Raw genomic sequence first — 18,922 nt, 5'->3', positions numbered from 1 at the left:
TGACTGAACGACTGAACAACAGATAAAGACCCCACCTTAGTATGGCTCAGTGGTGAAGAACCTGCCTGCCAATGCAACAGACTCGGGTTTGGATCCTTGGGTCGGGAAGATTTCCTGGAGAAGGGAGGATAAAGATCTAAATGTAAGGTTGGATACTATGAAATTCTTGAGGAAAAAATACAGGCAGGAGAAGCTATGACATTCATTGAAGCAAGCTCTTTTGGGATCCACCTCTTAGAACAATGAAAAATAAACCAAAAATAAGAAATCAGCCCACAAGGTGTGGCCCCTCACCACTTGTCACCAGCCCAGCGATGCTCCTAAGGGGCAGAGAAGAGGGAGTCAGGTGCAGCCGCAGGCACTCTTGCTGCCTGGAGGGGGTGGTGGTGGTGGTTTAGTCACCAAGTCGTGTCTGACTCTTGTGACCCCATGGACTATAGCCTACCAGGCTCCTCTGTCCATGCGATTTCTCAGGCAAGAATACTGAGTAGATTGCCATTCCCTTCTCCAGGGGATCTTCCTGACCCAGGGGTCGAGCCTGTGTCTCCTGCATTGCAGATAGATTCATTTACCACCGGAGCCACCAGGGAAGCCCTGCTGCCTGGAGGGGACTTGTTTATAAAGACCTCAACCCAGGCGCTGCTGGGAAGGGCTGGCAGACTCATCCAGGGCAGCCAATCCTCACCCATCAGGGGCTCATAGTTGCAGAAAATGGGCCTTGTCGTGCTGGCCAGGTGCAAGGAACAAGTGTGGGTCTGAGGGTTGGGATAGACATGGGGCTGCAGCTCTGACTTAATTTCTAATCCTTGTATCTAGCCCAGGAGTGGGAGAAAATTTCAAGACCTTCTCCTAAGGAGAGGAACCCAGGAGTCAGGGAGAAGAGGGGTGGTAGGTGCAGACAGGGTGCAGTGGAAGCCTCTGAAGACCCGCTGGAAGGAGGGCGCACAGAGTGAAGTCCAGGGTTACTGACCTGCCCAGGAGCAGCTAGCTGTTTTAGTCCAGGTCCTGCTCTGAGGTGCTCAGGGCCAGCTCTTCCTGACCTCAGGAAGAGGGCTGGGAGGTGCTCTGCAAGTGTGCTCTGCACAGTTCCTGTGTGCTGAGCCCTGCCCAGACAGGCCCCCTGCCCTGGGAGGGCTCTGCCCACGTTAGCAGAGGGGCCCCCTGCCTGCCCTGGGAGGGGCCCCCTGCCTGCCCTGGGAGGGGCCCCCTGCCTGCCCTGGGAGGGGCCCCCTGCCTGCCCTGGGAGGGGCCCTCTGCCTGCCCTGGGAGGGGCGTGTGAACAGTCTCCCTCTCTTTGCAGCTGGCACAGAGCTGCTTAGGATGCAGATTAAAATCAGCCAAGGACAGAGGTCAGGAGCAGGGTCAGGGGTCCCTCAGGTGTGGACACGCAGAAGTCCAAGCTTGCTATGCTCCCTCCATGACACGGGGTGTTGAGGCAAGGAATACAACTGTATCCTAAGGGCCGGCTGACCAAGAAGATGGCCAATTAATGTCTCCAAATAAGCATCTTGTCCGGGTCTGGATGCCAGGTTCTTTTACAAATTAGAGAAGGAGGAGGTGAAGAAACAAACTAAAAAGGCCATTAATCTTGCAAATATCTGGTAGAAAGGCAAGCCTCAGGCAGGGGATATGTTAATTTCTCCCTTCCTGCCATCTACACTTAGACAGGGTTCTGAACAAAGGCACTTCAGTTTAGCAGCCAGGCAGAGAGGCAGGATTCTCCCAGGCAGGCCGGCCCTTAAGTATGATTATAGTAACAAAAGTAACAGAGCAAGTCAAAGACACAGTTCCAACAGTTGTGGAGTCAGGACTGGCTTATTCCTGAGCATCCTAAAGTGCAGGGTTTATTCAGGTCCTCCCATTGCCCTTGCCCTTCCCCTCCCCCAGCACCTAGCACCACTCACCAACTTCCTGTCTCTGGATTTGCCTGTTCTGGATGTTTCTTGTAAATGGAACCATATAGGTTGTGATTATTCTGGGCTGGATGTTGGTGTCCTCCCTGAAAATTCACAGGTTGAAACCTAACCCCCACGGTGATGGTGTGAGGAGGGGGGCCTTGAGGAGGTGATGAGGTCATGACAGTAGAGACCCCATGAATGGGATTAGTGCTCTTATGAAACAGACCCCCAAAGAGGCCTCCTCAGCCCTTCCTCCACGTGAGGACGCAGTGAAGACCCCGGCCCACACCAATAACAGAGCTTCACCAGAACCTCACCATCCTGACGCCCTGATCTCAGACGTCTGGGTTCCAGAGCTGTAGGGAATGCGTTCCTGTTGCTGAAGCCCCCAGCCTTCTGTTTAGCTATGGCAGCCCAGGCAGACTAAGACAGTGCGTCCTTCTCACTGAGCATCGTGTTCAAGGGGCATCCACATTGTAGCCTGTGTCAGAGCTTCACTCCTTTTCATGGCTGCGTCATATGAAGCTGTGCTGGGAAGTGGCTAGAGATGGAATGATGGGGGGTCATCAGGAGGTGGATCACAACAGTCTTCATGAGCCACGATGAGGAGCTGACACTGCCTGAAAGGACGCCTGGACCTCCTGCCTCTTAGCCACCCAGGTACCTGTGTACCGCTCAGCTGTCGTCCACGGCGTGTCCTGAGTCAGTGCCGTCATGAACTGGCCTGGTGGGCAGTGGCAGATGGTAGAAGATGAGATGTACCAGGACCCCCAGGAAGGTATCCAGGCCAGGCCAGTGTTGAAGATGAACCAGCCCTGCCCGCTGCCACTCACGGGGTGACGGGCGTCCCACCCCCTGCCCACCACTGGGTGCGGTGGCCTCTCCCCTGCTTCCAGAGCTGGGCCCTGCTTGCCCCCGTCCCTCTGGTCAGGAGGTGTTTTGACAGGCCATTCTAGCGGGACCTCAGGATGGAGGCTTTGAGGGGCCCTGCTCAGGAGCACACAATCAGTGGGCATCTACTGCTGCAGGGAGGGCCACAAGGGAGCCACGTGCTTGCTGGTGGGCGTGAGAGCAAGCACCAGGCTTAGGGACTGCAAACCTGCAGTGGTCTGGCCTATTTCTTTTTTTTTTTTTCTAATTCAATTTAAATCTGACTCAAAGTCACTATACCGCTGAACTGGTAAGACACTGGGTCTCAGGTAGCGCACTCCGCAGTCCCGAGAATCCATCCCTTGCTTCAACAGGGTTTGGATGAAACAGACCCAGGGACGCCCCTTGCTGTTCCTCCACCAAGGGACCCTCCTCCCTTTCTTCCAGTCGCAGTCTTTGGAATCAGCCACTCAACTATCCTCGTGCCTTGAAGCGAGTAAGCCTGTGCAGCACAACTACTAAGCCTGCGCTCTAGAGCCCCCATTTGCTGCAACTGTTGAGCCCACATGTTGCAACTACGGAAGCCGGGTGCCTAGAGCCCCTGCTCCACAGCAAGAGAAACCACTGCAGTGAGAAGCCAGCGCACCGCAACTGGAGGGCAGCCCTGGCAGCTGCGACTAGAGAAAACCCTTGTCAGCAACGAAGGCCTACCACAGCCAAAAAAATAAAATAAATCAATATATCTTTTAAAAAAAAATGCTAACCAAATACATTTTTAACCCAATAGTTGTCACCATGACAAGTACATAATGTGAACACAAGGTTTATATGGGATTTGGCATTGCTGTGAACTCTCTAACAAACATGCAATTTGGAGTGATAATAGAATAATTTTGTCATTTCAATTTGTTAAAGAACTTTTCCTCTTATACAGGCCATTCACAATTTTTAAAAATATATATTTTTATCTCACTAACTGTTAAGTCAGCTTGGGGGTTGTTCTGTTCCATGTGTCTTCACCCCAGAGCCCTGGCTGGCCAAGAAAGCCCCTCTCTGACTTGCGCCATTCTCTAGGGAAGCAGGCCGGTGTGATGGCTCAGAGTGCGGCCTTGCGCTCCAGCAGGCCTGGGGTGAAAATCCGGCCTCATCAGAGTTAGTGCTCACAACACCTCCGTGAGTTAACAGGTCATTTTCGGCTCATTTTACTGATAAGCAATCCGAGGCTCAGAGAGGCTGATCATCTTGCCCAAGGTCACACAGGGGTATGGAGGCGTGAAGCCGCAGCTCAGCCATAGGCGCACCTGGCTCTGGAGCCCACCCTCTCACTTCACCCTGCCCTTCTGCTCCTGCATGGCAGACGCCGGTCTGCCAGCTAAACGTGGATGATGGAGCACATGCATTCAGCTGTTTGTTCTCAAAGCCCCGCGAAATAGACGGGAGAGAAACAAGATACTGATGAAATAGGAAGGACAAAGAGGATGGGAGCAGCAACAACAGGGGGAAGAGAGGTTGATGTTTTGGAAGATGAGAAGCAGTGGAAGGAGGTGGCAGAGCCAAGAAGGCAGGACCACGAGGACTCAGAGGCACCTGTTCCGGCAGAAGGTAGGAATGGAGGTGGGGCCGAAGGCAGGGTTGGAAGTGGAGTCCCCAACCCACTGGCCCGCTCCACGCAGCCCCAAGCATGCCCCAGCCTCTGACACCCACACAGGAAGCTGGGCTTTTATTCTGAGCAGAGGTTGAATCGGGGAAACAGGCACAGTGGAAGGGATGCGGCTCTGTGTTTTACTTTATTTATTTAAAGGATTTTTTTTTAATGTGGGCCATTTTTAAAGTCTTCACTGAATTTGTTACAATAGCGCTTCTGTTTCATGTTTCGGCTTTTTGGCCACAAGGCATGTGGGATCTTAGCTCCTGACCAGGGAACCTGCACCCCCTGCCTTGGAAAGTGTAGTCTTAGCCACTGGACTGCCAGGGAAACCCCAAGGCTCTGTATTTTAAAACAGGGATTAAGTGAGAGATTAAGTCCTCCCGATTTCTGCCACCCCATTCTCAGAATTCTCTCTGCCCGATGGGTACACCTCAGGCAGGACACTGGAACATTCTTCCCTAGAGAAACACAAGGACCCCAGGACAGTGATCTCTAAGTACTGACACATAAGCACTGTTAGGACTCTGCACTTCCAGTGCAGAAGGCATGGGTTTGATCCCCGGTTGGGGAACCAAGATCCTGCAAGCTGCATAGCACGGCAAAGAAAGGAAAAAAGGAAAAGAAAAGAAATATAAGATGAAAAACAACAGATCACCAGACATCTGAAGAAAGCATTCAATATAGAAGACAGAAGTAAAGAAAAAAAGGAGTGGAGAGCTCAGAGACAATACAGATGGACAGAGAAAAATGCCTTAAAATGATTAACATCCTCAGACAGTAGGGGATGGTATTACATCCATGAAACAGAAAAAAGATGCTAAAAACAAATAAAACTTAATCATAAGCATTTGAAAATTAAAATTATGGCAGCAGGAAAAATATTGAGAGAGAAGTTGGAAGATAAGCTTAAGGGACAATTCCAAGAAAGCAAACAAAAATCACAAAGAGACCACAGAAGTAAATTAGAAGATAAATCCAGAAAGTGCAACAGTCAAATAATAGTTCCAAAAAGAAATAATAGAGGAATCATAACGAAAGGAATCCCTGGAGAAGGGAATGGCTACCCACTCCAGTATTCTTGCCTAGAGAATTCTATGATTAAAAACTTCCCAGAGTTCAGTGACACAAATTCACAGACTGAAAAGGCCACCCTGGAAAGCTGCATGCACCCTCAATGTTCACAGCAGAATTATTTACAATTGCCAAGATATGGAAACGACCATATCAATAGATGAATGGATAAAGAAAAGGTGGTATATGTATGTATACAGTGGAATACTACTCGGCCATCAACAAGAATGTGATTTTTCCATTTGCAGCAAAATGGACGGACTTGGAGGGCATTATGCTGAGTGAAATAAGGCAGAGAATGACAAATATTATACGATTTCACTTATATGTGGAATCTAAAAAACAAAGCAAACTAGTGACTATAACAACAACAACAAAAAAGGCAGACTAACAGATACACAGAACAAACTAGTGGTTACCAGTGGAGAGGGGAAAGGGGAATGAGAGGTAGAAATACTAGGTATAAAATAAGCTATAAGGGGCTTCCAGCAATAAAGAGTCCACCTGTCAATGCAGGAGACACAGATTCCATCCCTGATCTGGAAGATCCCACATGCCTTGGAACAACTAATCCCATGCCCCACAACTACTGAACCCATGCCCTAGAGTCTGTGCTCAGCAACAAGAGAAGCCACCGCAATGAGAAGTCTATGCACTGCAGTTAAAAAGTAGCCCCCACTCGCCACAACTAGAGAAGAACCCGCATGGCAATTAAGACCCAGCATAACCAAAAATAAAATAAGCCACAAGGATATATTGTATAGCATAGTAAATATAGCATTTTATAATAACTATAAATGGAGCATAGAGTATAGCCTTTAAAAATTGTGAATCACAATATTATACACTGCGACTTATATAATATTAAAAGTCAATCATATATCAATTAAAAAAAAAAAAGACCCACCTAATTCCCAGCACAAAGAATGGAAAAAGATCCATTATGATGCTAGAATACCAAGGATAAGGAAATTATTCTAAAAGCTTCTAGAAAGGAAAAAGCCATTAATATACAAGTGATCAAAAATGAGAATAAATGGGATCAGCTTTCTCAGCCAGAACACAGCCGGATAAAGTCTTCAAAGCTGTAAGAGAAAACGATTCCCAAATTTAAATCTATACCCTGTCAACTAGTAACCTAATGTAATGATAGAATAGAGACATTTTTCAGGTATGCAATGCCTCAGAAAAACTTTATCTCCTGTGTTTGCATTCTCCACCGAAATCAGAAAGACAAGAAAATAACTGACGCATACAGGCAGGAGATGTACTCTTTTTCTGGTACTGTTAGACTTGTTAGATCATGTGTATGGGGTACTCTGGTTTGGATGGAATGAAAAGAAGTGAGGAAAGAAGGCAGGAAAGCCAGGGTTCTCTGGCTTTTCATCAGGAGGGCTGGGGACGATGTCCCTTGATGAAATCCTATTAACAGGGGAAACTGAGCCATTTGAAGGGGCTCCCATTGAGGAGACTGATCCCTCCTGTAGTGGGATGGTGGATCCCGCCAGGAAAATTTTGTTTTCAGGTCTACCTTCTTTGGGAGGCTCTGAAAGTGAAGTCGCTCAGTCGTATCCGACTCTTTGTGACCCCATGGACCGTAGCCTACCAGGCTCCTCCGTCCATGGAATTTTCCAGGCAAGAGTACTGGGAAGGGTTGCCATTTCCTTCTCCAGGATATCTTCCCAAACCAGGGATCGAACCCAGGTTTCCCGCAATGCGGGCAGACGCTACTGCAGGCAGACGCTTTACTGTCTGAGCCACCAGGGAAGCCGCTCTGCCTTCTCCCACTCCCAGCAGCGGCCTTACCCAGGTCCTCCTGGGGTTCTGCTCTCTGCAGTTTTGGAACCAAGGATCCAGGCGCGGGAGGAGTCATCCACAGTATCGCAGAACCCACCGGTTCTTTCACCGCGCTGTGGGGACCGGCCGAGGAAGGAGCGGCCGATGCATCTGCGCCACCTGGTGGAGGAAGGGAGATGCAGCCTGGAGCCAAGGATTTTTGCAACAGTTTCCCTATTGGGAAAAACCACTACTTTGCTACTTGGTTTGTTCCGGGTACTCCAGTGTTCTTGCTTGGAGAATCCCAGGGACGGGGGAGCCTGGTGGGCTGCCGTCTATGGGGTCGCACTGAGTCGAACACGACTGAAATGACTTAGCAGCAGCAGTCCTCAATTTCATCTTCCCCTTATTTCACACACTCTGAGACCAGGCATCTTTGATTCCTACTCCAGCCTCAGAAGTCCTATAGCATCGTCTCCCCCAGACTCTACTGATCAAAGTGGTCACAAGCCTGCAGGGGGACATGGACTGGCTTCTCAAAAGGAGTTCGCAGCCACGTTTTTAAACTGCCACAGAAGTCCAATACTATTAATCAGAACAAGAATAAGATATTAATGTTTTTACACATGTATCGGTTCATTGGGTAGATTCATGTGGAAGCCACAGTATTATGATGGTTAAGAGTCTGGGGTTAAACTCAAACAGAACTGAGTTCAAAGACTGGCTCAGCCGTGGAGCAGTGTGTCTTGGAGCAAGCCACTCCTCTGGGCTGTTTCCTCGCTGGTAAAATGAGGGTAAACAATATCTGCTTCACAGAGTTTTAGGGGTTTTTGTTTTTAGAACTATACAGGATGGCATATGCAAATAATTTGTCCCATAATAAACATTCAGAAAATGATAATCCCCTTTATCCAAGTTATTTCAAAATTTCCATTAGTTCTATTATCTCAGACATTTTTAAATGTTTCATTTAGTGATTTATGGCTGTACTGGGTCTTCACTGCTGCATGAGGCTTTCTCTAGTTGCAGCAGGCAGGGGCCACTCTCTCGTTGTGGTGGGCCGGCTTCTCATTGTGGGATCTAGGGCACGCGGGCTCATAGTTGTGGCATGTAGGCTTAGTTGCCCCTTGGCACGTAGGAACTTCCTGGAGCCAGGATCAAACCCATGCCCCCTGCACTGGCAGCAGATTCTTCACCACTGGGCCACCAGGGAAGTCCTCTCAGACTTTTTAAAGATGTGCTAGCATTGCACGTCTTTACAGATATGTGGAAAGAATAGCTGCCTTTCTTCAGGGGACAATACCCCTCATTCTTTGGGGGAATTGTTCAACCCCCTGCCTCCAACCATGCTGTCCGAACAGAAGCTGCCATCTTCTGCCTTCTGGTCACAGTGACAGACTGGGGAGTAGGGAAAAGCGCCAGACTGGACCAATGATCACATCCCACCTTCCAGCCCTTAGTGACTGGCCTGGAGGAAGGCACATGACCCCAGAGGATCAATCACACTCTTGGAGATTTGCCCTCTTTTTATTCCCCCAACGAGCTGTTGAGGGGGGGTGGGGGCGGGGAAGTAAGCTTCCATGTGAATTCATGATTTTCCGATGGCCAGGATCCCAGTCTTAAGGAGAAAGCCAGTTCCACAGCAGGAAGTCACCATGTACATGGGAAGACACAAGCACAATGAAGAGCAGGGGCCGAGAGGCACAGAGTCCTAGACCATCCCTGGGTCCCGCTGCCTGGGGCTGTCCTCCTGCAACTACCTGGTGAGAGTCAATCCTCCCTTTTCTCTGGAACTGTTTGTTTTCTGTGGCTTGCAATCAAATGAACTCTGAGTAAAATACTGCTCTGACTTATATATTTTATTAAAAAGGTAAATTGTTCATAAACTCCAGTACTTTCACTATTATAAGAAAACCAATAAATGACTAGTCTGGAGAAGACTGAGAGTCCTTTGGATGGCAAGGAGATAAAACCAATCAATCCTAAAGGAAATTAACCCTGAATATTCATTGGAAGGACTGATGCTGAAACTAAAGCTCCAATACTTTGGTTACCCGATACAAAGAGCCAACTCATTGGAAAACACCCTGATGCTGGGAAAGACTGAGGGCAGGAGGAGAAGGGGGCGGCAGAGGATGAGATCATTGGATGGCATCATCAACTCAATGGACGTGAGTTCAAACAAACTCTGGGAGATAGTGAAGGACAAGGAAACCTGGTGTGCTGCAGTCCACGGGGTTGCAAAGCATTGAACACGACTCAGCGACTGAACAACAGTAAATGACTATGACACACCTTGTAAGGGATAAAACCCACCGGGCTGTTGAAAGCTGCTGACTTGAGCTTCCTAGAATTCATTCCAGCTTACATAGATTACATGGATTCATTGAATGATGAAACGTTTCAGATATCACCTCCTTTCCCCTACCAGGCACCAAATTTTCTCACCTGGGGTTCTGTTCTTACCAAGATGACCCTGGACCCAGCCTCCAGTATTTGGCCATATTCTGGCTCAGAACAGCTGACGCTGCAAAACCCAGCTTGCCCCAGGTCCCAACAAAGGAGATTAGAGATACTTATCCCTGGGTCACTGTGGAAGAAAAGATCCTTTGAAAGTTGTGTACTTTAATACAGTTCATTTCTCCTCTAATGGAGGCACTGACTGAAAAAAAAAGATTGGTTAGAATATAAACAAGCAATGCCTCTAAAAGTAGAAAACAGTCTTACTGAGAAACCAAGTTTCAGGAGATAAAAGCAATCTTTAGTTCACAAGGCAAGTGTCCCATCTCATCCCTAAATAATTTATCTTTTTTTTCTTGGAAAGGAAAGCAAAAATTTTGCTTGGGAAAGCAAAATTTGTCCTTTGACACCTGGCATTGAAGAGCAGAAACAGCCCGCATGTAGTAGGTGGGCTGTTAGTAGTGGCTTCAAAAGCCTTCCCCGGCAGCTCAGATGGTAAAGAATCCACCTGCAAAGCAGGTGACCAAGACTCCATCTCTGGGTGGGGAAGATCCCCTGGAGAAGGGGACGGCTACCCACTCCGGTATTCTTGCCTGGGAAATCCCATGGACAGAGGAGCTGGGCGGGCTACAGTCCATGGGGTCACAAAGAATCGGACACATAAGCTCTGTTTATTGCCTATCTTGTGTCTGCTCCATCGCTCAGTCGTGTACAACCCTCTGTAGCTCCATGGACTGTAACCCACGAGGCTCCTCTGTCCATGGGATTTCCCAGGCAAGAATATTGGAGTGGGTTGCCATCTCCTTCTCCAATTGCATATCTTTCTTCACCTATGTGAAAAATGAGTCCCATCTTGGGAATTCCTTGGTGAACCGGTGGTTAGGACTTGGTGCTATCACTGCCAGGCCAGGTCTGATCCCTGGTTGGGGAACGAAGATCCTGCAAGCTGAAAAGAAAAAAAAAAAAAAGAGGAAAAGAAAAATGAGCCCCATCTTGAAAAGATATGGAAAGTGACTGTTTGGAGTGAAGTCAAATAGCACATAAACTTATAGGAGAATTTGAAATCTGTTCCAAACAGTCCTCGTGAGGTTACCTTTTCCTTTTTCTTTCATTTTTATTAAAAAAAAATTTTTTTTTTGGCTGCACTGGGCAGCCTGTAAGATCTTAGTTCCCTGAACAGGGTGGGAACTAGCACCTCCTGTAGTAGAAGGTGAACTTCTTAACCACTGGACCACCAGAGAAGTCCCTTCCTTGTTCTTTTAAACTCCATGTGTGTTAAGTTGCTTCAGTCATGTCTGATTCTTTGTGACCCCATGGGCTGTAGCCCACTGGGCTTCTCTGTCTATGGGATTCTCCAGGCAAGAATATTGGAGTGGGTTGTCATGCCCTCCTCCAGCGGATCTTCCCGAATCAGAGATTGAACCCATGTCTCTTCTGTCTCCTGCATTGGCAGGTGGGTTCTTTACCACTAGCGCCATCTGGGAAGGCCTTTAAGCTCTATACACAATGTGAGACACTTGGTGGGCAGGAGGGGAGCTGGGGGGAGGAATGCTCTTCCAGCTCCATCCTGCTGCTCTCCAAGAGGAAAAACACAGGCCCCATAGGCTTGAGTCTGCTTTATGGACCAGGCCACGTTCACTAGTGAGCCGGGTCACTGTAGGTTCACCGGCTCTGCACAGCTGATCGGCCTCTTTCGCTCTGCCTGCTTTCCTGAGCCTAAGGCATAGAGTTGGTACAACCCTGCCATGACCCTTCTTCATTCCTTTCTCTCTGGTGGTCTCCTGTCAAAAAGCTGAATTGGAAACCTTTGCAGTTTGGCCCCGTGGCTCTCTCTCCACTTCCTCTCCCATGAGTTTCAAGACTCTGACTTTCTTCTTTTAGGCCTTGGTGGCCAATGAGTGGCACATTTCAGACTTGGACTTTATCAGATGGAGTGGTCATTTTTCAGGCTCCAGTGGACTCTACCAGCCCCAGGCTGTCAGAGAACCCGCTGTCAAGGGGTGAGGCTGGTTCTCACTTGTTTTCCAGTTTTTGTTTTTTTTTTTTTACTTTTTCATGCAGGATCTTAGTTCCCAGACCAGGGGTTGAACTTTTTCCCCCAGTGGAAGCCCAGTGGAAGCCCATTGGACCACCAGGGAAGTTCCTCCCATTTGGTCTTGTTTCCCATTTGTTCATCAAGAACCCCACAGGGAAAAGGCAAAGCTGCTCTTTCATTCTATCTTCCTCTTCTTGTCCAGTGGCAGGGTGTGTAGGTCAGATCCCAAATAAGACATGTACAAGATACATATTCTTCTTCACTCACATAAAGTTTGCACTGTAATGGCAATTTTGCTCTACAAAGACCTCTGGAGCTCAGGTTCCTTCTAATTTGTGGCTGCCCCATCCGTGGCTTGTTGCTTTTGTCTCCACGACCTAAGGGGGCTCACCTTCGAATCTGTGTTCCAGCAGGCTTGGAGCAACATTGTGAAATGTTTCAGGGACATGGAAGATATGTCCCTTTATCTAAGGCAGTGGTCAGCAAGCTACAGACTGCAGGTAGGCCATCTTTCCTACACTGGGTCAGATTTTGGTGACCATTATTTTGAAATTCTTGTAAGCCAGGTTCCTGATATTCATTTGCTGTTGTTGTTCAGTCCCCAAGCATTGCCTGACTTTTGGGACCCCATGGACTGCAGCATGCCAGGCCGCCCTGTCCGTCACCATCTCCCGCAGTTTGCCCAAATATTAATTTATAACCATGCTGATTTCTTTTGTCCTCTCTGCCTTCCTTTTCTCATTGGGATATTTTACCATAGCAGAACTAGAGTTCCATTTTGACTTCTTCCTGAATGGCTGTATTTTCAAGTGTGGAATCTGTGCCTGGCTATGCCAGCTTCTCCTTCGCTTCCACTCACAAAGTCTCTGTGGGCAGTTACTCCCATGTTACCATTCCATGTCTTTGTCAGAACTTGGTCGAAAACAGCAACTCCCTTCCCCCTCTGGAACGGAAATCACTCCCCAGGCAAGTTAGGAACTTGTACCCTGGATGGAGGGTAGGTAGGAATCCTAATAGATGTCCCAGTGGAGAAGGTCCCATCCACTCCACTCATATCCTAGCTCTGGTCCCCTTTGTGATTTGGGTCAGGACTTCCTTCCATTCTCTCCCTCCATGACAATTCCTCCTGGCGTTTTACTCTCAACACACAAGCTTCCAGCTTTGAGGATTTCTGAAGCAGGCATGTAGCTTCTTAACACTCCTCCATCCTAAGAGGTCTGCCTCTTTCAAACACCCTCCCAAGGCTAAATTCACTCTTTTGCCCCAACACATCATCTTGGTTACACCCGTGAGATCTTATTTACCACCCTGTTTTCTGGCTTCAATCTTGAACTTGCTCATGACTCATGAACTGTCTGTACATCAGGGAAGAACAACTGTGAATCAAGTCTGGGGCAACTTCTGAAACTATTATATTCCTATGTGAGTAACAACTGAAAGAACTCAAGGTTCCCAGTTCAGAACAGAAGACTGGATGGTTGCCATCTTTGAACAGCTGGAGGGCTATTTTGTGGAAAGTAGAACATTTCCATAAGGTTTCTATAAAATGTGATTTTTTTTAAAACCAATGAGCAAGTATTACTTTGGTTTTGGGTGGGGGGAAGAACAATAAAGACACACACATGATTGGTCTTGTTCATTCTGGGCTACTTAGAGTAGCCCAGAATGGCAAAACTTTTTGATGCAGAATCAAAACGAACCTTCAAAGAAGTGGAGTTGTCCAATATGAGATGAGTTGCCTGGAGAAGTAGTGAGATTCTTGTTTGGATGGTATGCAAGAAGATGACGATGAACACTTGATTTCAAGCGGAATGAGGAGCTGAACAATGTGGTACTCCGAGGCGGCATCCTCTTGATTGGAAAGTAAACGGAACCTTCTTGATTAGCTCAGGTTATAGGGGATTTGGGAAAGAATTCAGCTCTCATTGAATCCAAGGAAAAATTGAGCAACGAGGCTGCAGGAAGGGTGGAGATGAAATCAGCTCCAAGCCAGGTCCACTGTGATGACTCAGCTCTGAGCTGTGTTTCTTTCTTTTTCGTTTTTTTTTTTTCTTTAGTTTGATCTTTCCCGAAAATCTGAGAGACCACTGACATGACCGTAGGCTTGCTTCTCTTGAGTCAGGTGTTCAGTCCTGATTCAGTCTACAATGTTCATAGGGGTGGAGTCTCATGATTCAAACGTAAAATCTCTCTGATGACAGAGACCATCCACGCTGTGGGTATAAAAATTCTCAGAAAAGTTGGGAGGGGCAGACAGCCTCAAAATGATACAAACAGTCCTGTCCAAACTCAGGGCTCACCAATTCTGAGTCATTAGTAATTTCAAGCAGATGATGTTCTCCATGTGGTTGTAAAGAGGCCAGGACTAATTCATATTCAGCCGAAGGCACGCGCTTGAATTAAAGTGAGGGGTCAACAGAGGTGAGAGCAGGACCATGAAGTGAGAGCAGAATGAATCAATGGAAAAAGAGTAAATGGGGCTCATTGATTGACTCACAGACCTTGATGCGCTGCCGGCTGGAACAAGCATTGTCTAGGACAGAGCTACCCCTGGGCTGAATTACAAGTTACAAAAACTCTGTGTCCAAGCAGGGTTTTTCCCATGCAATTATTTATTTGGCTGTGCTGGGTATTCATTGCTCCGTGGCCTTTTCTCTAGCTGCAGCAAGAGGGGGCTACTCTCTAGTTGCGAGGGTTTCTCATTGTGGGGGCTGCTCTTATTGCAGAGCATGGGGTCTAGGATGAGGGGGCTTCAGTAGCTGCGACTTCCAGGCTCTAGAGTTCTGGCTTGGTATTTGTGGCACATGGGCTTAGTTGCTCTGTGGCATGTGGGGTCTTCCCAGACCAGGGATCAAACTCGTGTTCCTTGCACTGGTAGGTGGATTCTTTACCACTGAGCCACCAGGGAAGCCCATCCCATGCAGTTTAAAAATTTTTTAATTTTAAAATAGTTTTAGATTTACAGAAAGGCTGTATAAATAATAGAGTTCCCATGAATCCTATAGATCCCCCCGCCCAGTTTCCTCTCCCAGTTACTATGATCTATTATCACAACTGATAGATAAATATTAATATGTTTTTAACTTATACTCCACACTTTATTTGGATTTCATGAGTTTTTCCCTAATATAATTTTTCCATCCCAGTATCCCATGCAAGATACTGGATCAGTTTCTTAGGGTTTCTGGAACAAATCACCACAAATTTAGTGGCTGAAAATAACAGAAATGTATTCTCTGGAGTTCCAGAGGCTAGCAGTCCTAAGTGTGCAGGGTACCCTCCCCCAAAGCCTCTAGGGGAGAACCCTTCCTGCCTCTTCCAGCTTCCAGGGGCCCCAGGTGCTCCTTGGCTTGGGGTGGGCTATATCTTGGAGCTCGACGCTGATCTCTGTGGCCATCTTTCTACTACCTTCTTTGTGCATCTCTGGGCCTGTGTGCTTCAAACTCCCCTGTCCTTTCTCTTATAAAGACACCCAGTCATTGAATTTAGGGCTCACTGTAAATCCAGGATAATCTCATCTTGAGGTCCTTAACCTAATTACATCTGTAAAATCCTACTTCCAACGAAGGTCAGATTCACAGGTAGTGAGGGCTGGCATTTGAATATAGCTTTTGGGGGGAGACAAAATTCAATCCACTGTGATACACATTGAGTCATCTTGTCTGCTTTGGCTTCTTGGAGTTGTGACAGTTTCTCAGAGCTTCCCTGCTTCTAATTGACCCCCATCTTGAGGATGATTGAGGATCAATATTCTGTAGACTGTGTCTCAATTTGAGTTTGTCTGATGTTTTTCTCATGGTTAGACTGGGGTTGGACCATGAAAGCTTGACCATAAAGAAGGCTGAGTGCTGAAGAATTGATGCTTTCAAATTGTGGTGCTAGAGAAGTCTCTTGAGAGTCCCTTGGACAGCAAGATCAAACCAGTCAATCCTAAAGGAAATCAACCCTGAGTATTCATTGGAAGGAATGATGGTAAAGCTAAAGCTCTAATATTTGGCCACCTGATGCAAAGACTGACTGATTGGAAAAGACCCTGATGCTGGGAAAGATTGAAAGCAAAAGAAGGGGTGACACACACACACAAAAAAAGAAGGGGGTGACAGAGGATGAGATGGTTGGATGGCATCACCGACTCAATGGACATGAATTTGGGCAAACTCAGGATGATAGTGAAGGACAGGGAAACCTGGCGTGCTGCAGTTCATGGGGTCACAAAGCATTGGACACCACTTAGCGACTGAGGTTATGAGCTTTGGGGAGGAGTACCACAGAGGTGAATTGCCCTTCTCGACACAACGTATCAAAGGTACGTGTTCTCAATTGAACTGAACGACTGAAGAGGTTAACTGTGACGACCTGGCTAAGGAAGTGTTTACCAGGCTTCTCTGTGGCCAAGTTTCTTTCCTGTTCCCCTGCTTCCATACTGTACCCTTTGGAAGAACACCTCTAAGCACAGTCCACCCTTAAGAGGTGGGAAGCAACGCTTTACTGCTTGAGTGGTTGCATACGTCGTTTGGAATGATTCTATTGTCCTTACAATTTTACAAGCACGCTATCATAGGAAAGGCAGATTTCATGGATTCCAACCAGAGTCCCGTGGCCTTTCCCCAGTTCCCCTTAGTGAGTCTGAAATGCAGGACAAATCATCTGAGGAGACAGAGCTCTGAAGAGTTTTCATTAAGAACAGAAAATGCCATAGGACGGAGTTATTCACAGCACGGACTGTTGCGGTCCTCATATGCTTTGCAGTCTGCAGTAACATACATATAGATGTTGAAAGTGATGTTCAGAAACTGCATAGCAAGTTGACAGAGTAATCTTATGTTCATTGAATCAAATAATAAAGATGCCTTTATTATTATTATTTTCCCAGTAATTCACTTATATTGTCCTTTATACAAGGATTGGTCCAGGACGAAATGGGGAGGGGGGCAGAAAATGGTCTCCAGCACAGACTGGACCCCACTGAGTGTGGCCTCACACAGCCTCTGGTGTTCCAGGCTGCCCCCTTCTCTTTACCCACCCTGCATTTGCCCCTTGATCCCAGATGTAAGGCCTGCACACCCCCACAACGGGCAGCTGTCTGGGCCCCACCCCCCAAGCTCGTGGCAGTGACCCTCCCTACAGGGCATGCTGTTGTCAGTGTCCCCTCCAAAAGCAAGACAGTCCCTCTGTGGTGCCCCCACAGGCAGCACTCTACTGCTCCGAGCCTGGCTGTGGTCAACTCCTATCTGCAGTCGGTTCCACGGGCAGCCACAGCCAGCCACACCTGGGAAAGGCCTGCTCTCACTGTGCCCTGGGCAACCAGACCTTTCCATGAGCAAAGCCCTTTCAATTCTTCGCTCATGGTCAGGCACATGCAGGGAGCAGCAGGAGGAGGGCGGGAGCCTCAGATCCTGAAAGGGCTTCCGATGTCACTCTTACTGCGCTCTCCAAATGCAGCCATTCACAGTCATGTGACTAAGAGGAGTTTCCCTGACCAGGCCACCCCAACAGAGCTGCACTTAAAATGATAAATACAGATGGCCCACAGGCAAGTGAAAAGACGCCCACTATCACTAACTGTTAAGAGAAACGCAAATCAAAACTACAATGAAATACCACCACGCACCAGTCAGAATGGCCATCATTAAAAAGCCTACAGACGGCAAATTCTGGAGAGGGTCTGGAGAAAAGGGAGCCCTCTTACATTGTTGGTGGGGATATAAATTGGTGCAACTGCTGTGGAAAACACTGTGGCGGTCTCTCAAAAGAAGTAAAACAAAAAAAAAAACGCTAAAAATAGAGCTACCATATGACCCTGCAATTCTACTCCTGGGTGTATACCCAGACAAAACTATAATCGAAAAGATACATGTACCCGCCACGCTCATGCAAGCATTAGTCGCTCAGTCGTGTCTGACTCTGCAGCCCCATGGACTGTAGCCCACCAGGTTCCTCTGTCCACGGAATTCTCCAGGCAAGAATACTGGAGTGGGTAGCCATTCCCTTTTCCAGGGGATCTTCCCAACCTAGGGATTGAACCTGTATCTCCTGCATTGCAGATGGATTCTTTACTGTCTGAACCACCTATGTAATAGCAGCACTATTGACAATAGCCAAGACATGGAAACAACCTACATTTACATCAACAGTTTAGTGGATAAAGAAAATGTGGTGCATATATATATATATATAAAAAATAGAATACTGCTCAGCCATAAAAAACAAATAATGCCATTTGCAGCAACGTGGATGGACCTAGAGATTATCATACTCAGCAAAGTAAGTCAGAGAGAGAAAGACAAATACCACATGACATCACTTATGTATGGAATCTCAAATATGACACAAATGAAATTATCTATGAAACAGAAACAGACTCACAGACACAGAGAGCACTGGTGGTTGCCAAGGGGGAAGTGTAATAGGGAAGGGATGGATTGGGAGTCTGGGATTAGCAGATGCAAACTATATATATATATATAAACTGAATCACTTTGCTAAACATGGGAAACTGCTGCTGCTAAGTCACCTCGGTCGTGTCCGACTCTGTGCGACCCCATAGACGGCAGCCCACCAGGCTCCCCCGTCCCTGGGATTCTCCAGGCAAGAACACTGGAGTGGGTTGCCATTTCCTTCTCCAATGCATGAAAGTGAAAAGTGAAAGTGAAGTCGCTCAGGTTGTCTACTTGAAAGTTATACAGTCGTGTCCGACTCCTAGCGACCCCATGGACTGCAGTCTACCAGGCTCCTCCGTGCATGGGATTTTCCAGGCAAGAGTACTGGAGAGGGGTGCCATTGCCTTCTCCAAAACATGGGAAACTAACACGTTGCAAATGAATTATACTGCAATAAAATAAATTTTTAAAAATATATAAATATTTATTGTATGTGGATTGATATCACACCAAGTATAGAAGAACACAGAATCTGCATATTTCAAGAAACCTAATTTATGTAAAAACACACAAGCACGTTCAAATATTTGATACACCCCTGGTGGTCTAGTGACTAGGATTCAGTGCTTTCAAATATTTGGTATAAATATAAATGGTTGTTTAAATTATTGACTTGGGCTTTAGTTGGGAAAAAAAAAGAATCCTGTAGTTATCTTGTAGATAACCTGATACTACAGTGCATTGTGTTAAAATATATAAAAATTTAAGTGGGAATTTGTATAAT

At 47.1% G+C, this 18,922-nt stretch overlaps 1 protein-coding gene across 1 annotated transcript in view; it reads right to left on the bottom strand.

Annotated features, from left to right (window-relative positions):
• Positions 1 to 5,646: 5,646 nt before the first annotated feature.
• SLC28A1 (solute carrier family 28 member 1) overlaps positions 5,647 to 18,922 on the bottom strand; it is a 90,619-nt gene continuing 77,343 nt past the window's right edge. The window contains exon 18 of the mRNA XM_070358340.1: positions 5,647 to 7,443. Coding sequence (XP_070214441.1) covers positions 7,290 to 7,443 — 154 coding nt within the window. The 3' untranslated portion in view covers positions 5,647 to 7,289. The remainder of the gene's footprint in view (positions 7,444 to 18,922) is intronic.

This window comes from Bos mutus, chromosome 21 (genome assembly GCF_027580195.1).
Source record: "Bos mutus isolate GX-2022 chromosome 21, NWIPB_WYAK_1.1, whole genome shotgun sequence".
NCBI lineage: Eukaryota > Metazoa > Chordata > Mammalia > Artiodactyla > Bovidae > Bos > Bos mutus.
The sequence above is the reverse complement of the archived record's forward strand: the minus strand, read 5'-3'. Positions and strand labels throughout refer to the sequence as shown.